This window comes from Rhinopithecus bieti, unplaced genomic scaffold (assembly GCF_001698545.2).
Source record: "Rhinopithecus bieti isolate Rb0 unplaced genomic scaffold, ASM169854v2 scaffold_56806, whole genome shotgun sequence".
NCBI classification, from domain to species: Eukaryota; Metazoa; Chordata; class Mammalia; order Primates; family Cercopithecidae; genus Rhinopithecus; species Rhinopithecus bieti.
The window spans coordinates 1207658-1217434 of record NW_016823424.1 but is presented as its reverse complement, the minus strand read 5'-3'; the positions used below and the strand labels follow the sequence as shown (position 1 = coordinate 1217434).

Genomic DNA, 9777 nt, shown 5'->3' with positions numbered 1-9777 from the left:
CCCACCTTGTCGATGAAGGCCGCGAACCTGCTGTTGAGGCACTTGATCTGCTCCTTCTCCTCCTGCTTCACGCACTGCGTGTTGGGGTCGATCTCCAGGTTGAGGGGCGTGAGGAGGCTCTCGTTGACCGACACGGTGGTGATGCATGGGGGGCTGGGTCCACACACACCCCCAGAGCGGTAGCCGAAGCTGCGTCCGCAGGAGCCGGCGCGGAAACCGCCGCACACGCTGTGGCTGCCGAAGCCCCCGGAGAGGCCGCGGTAGCAGGAGATGCCACGGTAGGGGGCGGCGGTGATGCAGCAGCGGCCGGGCCGGGGTCCGCAGGCGGAGACGCAGCTGAAGGCGCGGACCCCGCAGGGGGTGCTGAGGCGGGAGGAGAGGTAGGACATGGTGCGGCGGCAGCAGGAGCGGGGAGCTGGACCCCAAGCCCGCGCTGCGCCTTATATGGCTGCCCGTGGGCCGGGGGAGGGAGCTCGCGGCCAAGGCGTTTACGAGCTTGGAGGGCTCGGCCCTTGCCCCTCGCGGAGCCGGGAATCAAAGCGGGCCGGGCCGCCCGGCCGCCTCCATAAAACGGCGTTCACCTCCCGCCCGAGCTTTATGGGGCCAGGAAGCGCCTGGTCAGCTCCGCTGCCCATGCGCTGCGGGCAGTTGCGAGTGGAACCCCTCTGCCTGTCCACCCCTCCACCGGGACTCGAAGCGTTTCCTTCTTGGATCCGGCCCCAGCTTCCGTCCCAGTCCCATGGCCCTGGTCCCCTGCCAGCGGGGTTATCTGGCATCTCTGCACGGTGTGCGGGGCAAGTGTATGCGTGTGTCGAGGGGGTGGGGCCTCTGAAGTCAGTCCCGCAGGTTCATGTCATGACCTTGGGCAGCTGAATAACCTTTCTAAGCTTCAGTTTCTCACGGGCAAAATAGCGATAATAATAGTAAGCGCTGACAGTTGTGGCCAGGATCTAACGAGATAATGACCAGAAAGCTTTTAGGGCCCTACCTATCACTTAATAAGAACTCTGTAAATGTTAGTTTATTTATTCATTATTTGTTCTATTTATTCTATTGTTAATTTATCATTTCATCCTGTGTCCCTTTGGGCAAAACCTTTCTCTTCTCTTCTATCTCAGGACTCAGCTCATACCTCCTCTTCTTGTAAGCGTCCTTCCTTCCTGTACTCCTCTCCACTCTGCTTGGGTGAGGGGAAGGGAGTTGTATTCATGGAGTGCCCGCAATGTGCCTAGTACTGTGCTGAGGCCTTTTTATGCTATATTATTTCCTCTAGCTCCCAGGGCATCCTTCTGAGGTTGGTATTATTGTGCCCATTTACCTGATTGGGAAGGTGTGAGCTCAGGGTGGTCCAGTGACTTGTTTAAGGTCATACATAGAAGGATCCATAGAGGGGCAGAGTCAGAATCTGAAAGGCGACCCCTCCTCCAAGCCCTCCTCCAGCCTGGTCTTACCCAGGGTCTGAATCTTTGGGGGCTGAGTGAGGGTTGAGTTTTTGTTGGTGGCAGGAGCACAGACTGCTAGGCTTTGGGCCCTTGGAGAAATCTTTCTGATCCAAGTCCTTCCCCTCAACTGAGGCTTGGTCATGGCCACCAACTCTAGAAGGCCATAATCCATGATAAAGGAGGTTAATTATGTGTCCAATTATTGGCAGAGGAAACCAGGAGTGTGCACTCAGCAGCCAGCATTAAAGAGAAGCATGCAAATCACCCTCAGCTTCCTTTGCTTTTAAATGTGAGTTATTATTGTGAAAGCAGTAATTAGGTCTTAGAACTCCAGAGGTCATCACAGCCAGTCCTGGCTTTAAGCTACCTGGCATCTCATTTCCTCTTACCCCTTTTCCTGTCTTTTCTGCACTCTCATGGGCTTGGATTCCTTTGGCCCAGGCTTGGTCTGTTTTGCAGCAGTTTAAGGCCAACCTTAGTTCAGTCCTCTATAGAAGTTGGATCCCAACTCCGCAGGCTTGTGCCCTTGCCCCAGCTTCAGCTGGGAGTCAGTGTAAGAATTAAAGAAAGAGGAAAGAAACATGAAAGGTGGCTTGCCAGTCAAGACAGGTTTATTTTAGAGAAAACAAGCCTGAGAGGGGTGTCTGGCCAAGTTAGGTCAGAGGCACACTCTCTAAGACTAATAGTTTTTTTTTTTTTTTTAAAGGATTCAGGGTGGGAGAGATTATAAGAGGCTTGGACTGCTTCTGTGTCTTTGTTGTGCTTATCTGGGAGGGGGAGGTGTGTGTCTGTTCCCAAACATCTTTCTGCAGCTTCAGGCATATCCCCCGAGTCTGCTTTTAGCTTCTCTATCTTAGTGCACCTGAAGGGAAAGGAATATGCTTATTAAGGCCCACTGTTTTACTGGGGCCCATTGTATGAGGGTGAAGTTTGGCGGTTACCCATGAGACTTTCCTCCTACTTCCCTCTGTGCCTGAGCTGTCTTATCTGTGTTTTAGTGCCTGCTCCTTCTGTCTGCTTGTAGTTAGAAGAGAAGTGATTTCCTTGAAATGCATGAGGTTAGAAAGGGAGCTGGAACTTAAAGTGGCGGTGTTTGTCCAAGATGATGGTGCTCCTGCTGTGTCAGTCACCAGCTGTGTGACTAATGCTTGGCTTCAGGATTATGTATTTCGATTCCAATTTTCTTTTGAGAATAAGTAGTATTGGAGGAGTGTTCCCTTGGTGTCTCCCGGATGAGAGGATACGAGAGGATTTGGACTTACCCTGAAGCATGGAGGATTTAAATTAGACTTATGAAGGCGCTTACATGATTCTTGCTTGGATCCCTTTCTGGGTTCTGGTGGGTGGATAGACTAGACTTTCTATGCTATTACAATCAACGAGGATGCTAATAACCAGCCTTTGTCCACACAGATAATTACGTGCTTTTAAAATCCAGAGAAACAGAAGAGCTGCAGGCTGCATTGTTCCCGCTAAGCAAACAATGTGAAGGGGCTGGAAGGGAGAGGTTTGACATCTAGATCACAGTGGTCTTTTACAATGTTAATGCTAATCCCTGGCCCAGCCTCAGGGAAACATGATGCCTTGTGGTCTTTTATTATTCTTGGAACTCAGGGGAGAGAAACAGGCTGAAGCCTGAGAAATTTCAGAAACAATTAAGGACATACTTCTTCATAGAGAGGATTGGTTGTCACAAGTGCCAGGGAAGAGGAGGGCTTCTTCGTTGTCAGCCAGATCTTCTAGAAAACAGCCCCCCCCCAGCCCCTTTTATCACCAGTATACCAGTCTATCAGTGAAAAGCTAGTGTTCTGTTTGGGTTATCATGCTTTTTCTTTAACCTCCCCGTGGGTCCCAGGGGCCAGTTCAAGGCAGGAAGAAAACATCTACTGAATACCCATCAGGAACCAGGCTCAGAGCATGAAGGAGAGACTGGAGTCCTCAGACAGCACAGCATGCATACAGAGGACCCTAGTGCAAAGCCGCAGGGGGTCTGGCTATAGTGGAGCAACACCATGCCATGGGAGCTTGGGACCAGGGGTCAGAGCAAGGTCCTTGGAGATGACACTTTGGTTTGGCCTGAAGAAGGTGAGGACTTGGAAGTGCTGAGATGAGAGAGGGAATGGTGTAAGCAAAGACACAAAGCAAGGGAGGCCAGAGGATGTGAAGGGAATAGTGCGTCATCTGCTTTGGCTGAAAAATAGGGGTTGGCAAGGGCAGGGGGAAGGAGGCTGGCTGAGGCCGCACGGTGGATATGGTGGATGGGCAGGGTGGGCTTAGAATATCAAGCGAAGTGCTGGAGGTTCTTGACCTGCAGAGGGTCATGCTCAGAGGTGTGTGAGTGAACGGGACATGGGGATAGTACACAGAGAGTGTATATGTGTAAAAGTGTGTGTGTGTGCACATGTGCGTGTGTGTTCTTCTGGTAACTTCGTTATGAAACATCTTGAACACCAGTGTGTCCATTTCAGAAATACATTTCTTCATTCTTTATGGTATAGTGATCAAAATTGTCTCTGGAATCAGACACACCTGGGCTCTGCCACTTACAATGTGAGTGAAAACTTGCACACAAACTCTCTGAGCCTCTGTTTCTTTTGTATCTAGAACTGAGGTAATAGAACTTGCCAGGGACGTGGCAAGGATCAGGTGAGGTATGTGTAAAGCACTAGCATGCTGCCTGCTGTATAGTAAGTGGCCTGTACATTCTAGTCACTGTTGGGTACTGTTGTTATTTCACTGCCCTGGTCACCATCCAGAGCCCCCCAGCCCCCTGCCCTGCTCTTTCAGGTCTGGGGGCTGTGGCTTCCTACACNTGGCAAGGGCAGGGGAAGGAGGCTGGCTGAGGCCGCACGGTGGATATGGTGGATGGGCAGGGTGGGCTTAGAATATCAAGCGAAGTGCTGGAGGTTCTTGACCTGCAGAGGGTCATGCTCAGAGGTGTGTGAGTGAACGGGACATGGGGATAGTACACAGAGAGTGTATATGTGTAAAAGTGTGTGTGTGTGCACATGTGCGTGTGTGTTCTTCTGGTAACTTCGTTATGAAACATCTTGAACACCAGTGTGTCCATTTCAGAAATACATTTCTTCATTCTTTATGGTATAGTGATCAAAATTGTCTCTGGAATCAGACACACCTGGGCTCTGCCACTTACAATGTGAGTGAAAACTTGCACACAAACTCTCTGAGCCTCTGTTTCTTTTGTATCTAGAACTGAGGTAATAGAACTTGCCAGGGACGTGGCAAGGATCAGGTGAGGTATGTGTAAAGCACTAGCATGCTGCCTGCTGTATAGTAAGTGGCCTGTACATTCTAGTCACTGTTGGGTACTGTTGTTATTTCACTGCCCTGGTCACCATCCAGAGCCCCCCAGCCCCCTGCCCTGCTCTTTCAGGTCTGGGGGCTGTGGCTTCCTACACACTGATGCTCTCCTGGCTGGGGACCTCCACTCCCATGTCTCAGTTAGGCTCCTTGGGCCTGTCTGAAAGCTGATGGGAGAAGCTCTCTTGAGGAGTACCTCTGATAAAGAGGGAGCCTTTGCAAGAGACTGGAGAGCATGGCCCTGTGCTTCTGGTGGAGTTGAGGGAGACACTGTTGGGTGGGGGTGAGAAATCTTAAAGGCACATGGGAAGGAAGGGAGGTGGGTGGGCAGGCAGAGGGATCCAGATACTCAGAACCCTCAAACCAGATGCTTATACACATCCACCCATGCTGGGGTCTATCCCACAGACCCTGACCCAATGATGGATGAATAATGTGCACTGACGCAGATATTATGCTTGTCGGTTGGCTGAGAGTCCGGGTCGCTTACAGACTCCCTGGAGAGTGCTGTAAACAGTTGCGACCATGGCCTAGACTAGTCAGCGAGACTTGCATTTATTCAGTAAAGATTAATTGACAAAGGCTTGAGTCAACACCACTAGAGGGTGATTGACATTGTGGACCTCCCGAGTAGAAAGCCATTAAGCACCCTTGTAGATCAAAGGTTAGTCTTAGGACCACATGAGTAAATAAGCCAGTTAGATAAACTCCCCCACATTCCTTTGTATTTACTTTTAATCTATTTAATTTAAGGTAAAGGGACTAGACTGCCTTCAGCCAGATCGATGACTGAAGTTATGCCAACTCTCAGGCCTTCCAAGAGGCTTTGTTGCTATTATAACTAAAAATTTTCCCATCAGCCTGACTGAACCTCACATACCTACTTCGTGTATGTGGCTCCTGTGGCAAGAAGAGCTGGACAAAACTTTTTTGGTTGTGTGGTTGACTCTTCCATGTTTTGGTAGAGGTAGACACAATCTCCTACTGGCCATGCTAGGAGGTGGGTGTCACAGGCTGCCTTTAGGGCTCAACCCTGGGGCCCTGCCTGGGGAGAACCTGGAAGGCTCTTCCACTTGAAGGAGCCAGGACTCACTACCTGGAGTGAGGATGGCCTGTCCTTTTTCCCTGGTTGCAGCTCACCTGATGGCACAAACTGAAAAACTGGGAGGTTGTGAGCTCAGCTAACCACCTGAAAGGAAGTGTCCCAACCTGGCTTCCCCCCGGCTCCACAATTACCTCACAAAGTGTGGAGTTCACAGGTGTTGGTTGACTTTGACTCCTGGGCACTGTCAGCCCTCAGCTGTGGAAGAAATGCTGCCAACGTTTCAGAATTGCCTGAGTGTAGGATTTTCCAAAGTCCCGTATTGATGATGTTACCCCAGGAGGGAGGAGAAATGACTGTGAAATGTCCCATGCTCATAAAGGTGACAATATGGCCTCTCCACGTGGGGAGGCAGACAGACCCAGGTGCCCAGGTTTGTAAAAGGTGCTAGCAGTGAGGGAGAGGTCAGAGTCCTTTTCTTCTTCCTCTGGCTTCTTGTCCACCAGCAGAGAGTCACCATGACTTGTAGACTATCTTGCCTAGGCTCCTGAGCGGAATCTGCAAATCCAGGTCCTGTGCAACCACTCAGAGACATGGTTATGACCCAGCTCTCAGCTGCATCTTGCCCTGTGGGCCCTGGTCTGGTTGCTGCTGCATCACGGCCAGCGCCTGCTACCGTGGCTTCACCGGGGGCTTTGGCACCGGTTCCTGTGGACACAGATTCAGCTACGACTCTGGCAGCACATGTGGGCCCAGCACTGCCTGCATCACCATTGTGTTGGTCAATGAGAGCCTCCTCATGCCCCTCGACGTGGAAATTGCATAGTGCATAAAGCAGGAGGAGAAGAAGATCAAGTGCCTCAACAGCAGGTTTGCTGCCTTCCTCCACAAAGTGGGTGTCCTGGATCACACCCTTCCTGAACCCCCACCATGTGCACAGCCAGGACTGGGCACTGAGGAAAGAATCAGAGCCAGGCAAGTCTCTGCCTGCCTGAGTTCCCAGTCTGATGGAAGAGGCACACAGACAGACAGACAGACAGACAGACAGACAGACACAGGAACCCAAGGCCCAGAAAAACTCTGACAGTTCAGATACAGAGAGCTTGTGGAAGAAAGATGCCAAATTTCAAAACTTCAACGAGTTTAGTTTAAAGATCTTAGTTGGATTTTATATGCAATTTTAGAATTGGGTAGCCCTTAGAACTGATCAGAGGAACTCTGGCTGCACTGTGGTCCCACAATACTTATGGACATGGAAAACAAGTGAGGTACAGAAACAGCTGGATTGTTTACAGCTGGTGTTTGTGAACATTTGGCTGCCTGTGATTGACTGAAGCTCAGTTACCGTGATTGGCTGAGACTCAGCTATTTGTTACAAAGGATAATTCTGAAGTTAGGTTTGTAAGGGATAATTGGAAGGACAGCCGAGAAAGGAATAAGGCCAATAGAACCAAGTTCAGGCAAGCTGATTTACTGTCAGTCCTGCCAGGCTACCTCCTGACAAGAGCAGAGGAGGCAGTCCCACTTATAGGCTATTGCAAGGTTTTATAGGGCGCAGAACTGGGTTAGGGTGAAGGAAAAAGAAAACAGAGCAGGGGGTCCTTTGTGCCAGGTGTCTGACTGCTTCCTGTAGATGTTTTTCTTGTCAGTTCTGTTGTGTAAGGTAGACGTCTTGACCGCATCCTGGAACAGCTGGCTCTGATCAGACAGTTACAGGTGGGTTTGGGTTGGGGGGTTTTACTTTTGGCCTTTGGGGCTTAGGTCTGTGGGAGGGAGAAACAGTCCAGTTGGGTGGACCCTAACAAGGTTTCAGTTTGTTTGCCTACTAAGTCGGATTGCGGGTCATCATGTAAAAACTCAAAGGGAGACTTCTTCAGGTCAAATTTAGTTTAACAATTCTTCTACTTTTGGTCAGTCTCTCAATTTTCTAAAATAATATATATAGTTCCATGTAACCAGAAGTGTTGGCAATTGCACAGACTTCTCTCTGTTCAGCCTGTGGGTAATCTAGAGCAATTCTATTATCTAGTACAACTTTAGCGAGAATATTTGAAGTCTATTGTGCAATCATAGCCTTTGCAGTAGAATCTGCTAAGATTTAAGAGGTACATTTTAAATCATTCATGTTTACACCAAGCTATGGAAAAAGGGATCTAACATATCATGCTCATCCAGAAGGGTTAAAGTCTCCTGAGGATGTTCTCTTTAACCTATGATGTAGTTTAGAAAGAGCAGACCAGTGTTCTGTTTCTGACTGATTATGGAGCAACAAAGGTATCATTATAATTCCTAACCTAGGTTGGTCCATCATTTTCCATCCTTCAAGGCATGAGGGTTGCCCAAGCGTAAGGTTGGCTACAACTCCGCAAAAAAAGTATACCCCATGAGTGCACACAAGACCCTTTTTTCAGTTCTATTGTTCATGAATACATTACTACGAATGTATTCCTAATTCCAACTAGGAATGTTGGAATTAGCAGTTTCTGGCCAAGGATCTGAGGTAGAGTTATTATAGGTTAAAAGAGTGCTGGCCAGGCACGGTGGCTCACGCCTGTAATCTCAGCACTTTGGGAGGCCGAGGCGGGCGGATCATGAGGTCAGGAGTTTGAGACCAGCCTGACCAACATGGTGAAACCCTGTCTCTACTAAAAATACAAAAATTACCTAGGTGTGGTGGCACGCACCTGTAATCCCAGGTACTCAGGAAGCTGAGGCAGGAGAATCGCTGGAATCTGGGAGGCAGAGGTTGCAGTGAGCTGAGGTTGTGCCACTGCACTCCAGCCTGGGCGACAGAGCAAGACTCCATCTCAGGAAAAAAAAAAAAAAAGTGCTGTAGTACTCTGGCACATAAGTCAATTTGCAAGAAAATCTGTTTGGGCTTTTGGTACAAACTTGTCTTGTAATATACTCTTTAGTCTTGGTTCTTGAATCACATGACGGGGTTAAAGTAAAACAGGTCGTGAGAACAAATGAGTCTGGAAGTCTAATTCCATAATAGGGACCACTGCTGTAATACATCGTAGATTGATCCCTTATGAAATAGTTACTGGAAGGCCTATGCCCTAATAATAGAACCTCATTTATTTTCTACTCTCCTAAACTCTGACATAACTAAATGCTGCAAGGTTTTAATGCATTATGCCAAAGTATATTTTCCCCAGGTAAAGGAAGCTTTTCAAGATCTATCCACCGAGGACAATCAAACCCTTCACAACCTAGAACCCAGAGATCAGGTTATCTGGAGACTGTATCTGAGAAAGACTGCCATGGAGCCCCATTGGAGGGGACCATACCAAGTTCTTCTTATCACCCACTCTTCAGCAAAACGTCAGGGCCTTGAACTTTGGGTTTACATCTCACAACTCAAAAGGGCCCATTCAGAGTCTTAGAACTGCACATCCATTGGAGACCTTAAGATAAAGCCAACAGGAGAAGTTTCTTCCCAGAAGCAGACAGTATTCTAGATGTGGACAGCTTTCCCAAGACCATGGATCAAGACTTCTCAGTCGCCATGCAACTATTACCTTCCTTAAATTTTTCCTTGCTTACACCTTCCTCATTCACTTGGCAGGATAATGTTGTAATTCGAATTTCACAATCAGTAGCTTCTGAGAGTAACTTTTTTTTTTTTTTTTTTGAGACAGAGTCTCTATTATCCAGGCTGGAGTGCAGTGGTGTGATCTTGGCTCACTGCAACCTCTGTCTCCCGGGTTCAAGCAATTCTCATGCCTCAGCCCCCCAAGTAGCTGGGATTACTGGCATGCACCACCACACTGGCTAATTTTTGTATTTTTTTGGTATAGACGGGATTTCACCATGTTGGCCATGCTGGTCACAAACTCCTCACTTCAGATGATCTGCCTGCCTCAGCCTCCCAGAGTGATAAGATTATAGGAGCAGGCCACCACGCCCAACCTTCTGAAAGTAACTTGATGGAGTGTTGTATCTGTCATGTCAAACTCAAATCTTTAC

General features: G+C 48.8%; 1 protein-coding gene across 1 annotated transcript in view; it reads right to left on the bottom strand.

The window, feature by feature from the left end:
• Nucleotides 1-704, bottom strand: part of LOC108521570 (keratin, type II cuticular Hb1-like) — a 13340-nt gene extending 12636 nt beyond the window's left edge. The window contains exon 1 of the mRNA XM_017861446.1: nt 6-704. Within this exon, the coding sequence (XP_017716935.1) occupies nt 6-389 (384 nt within the window). The 5' untranslated portion in view covers nt 390-704. The remainder of the gene's footprint in view (nt 1-5) is intronic.
• Between the last annotated feature and the right edge of the window lie 9073 nt (nt 705-9777).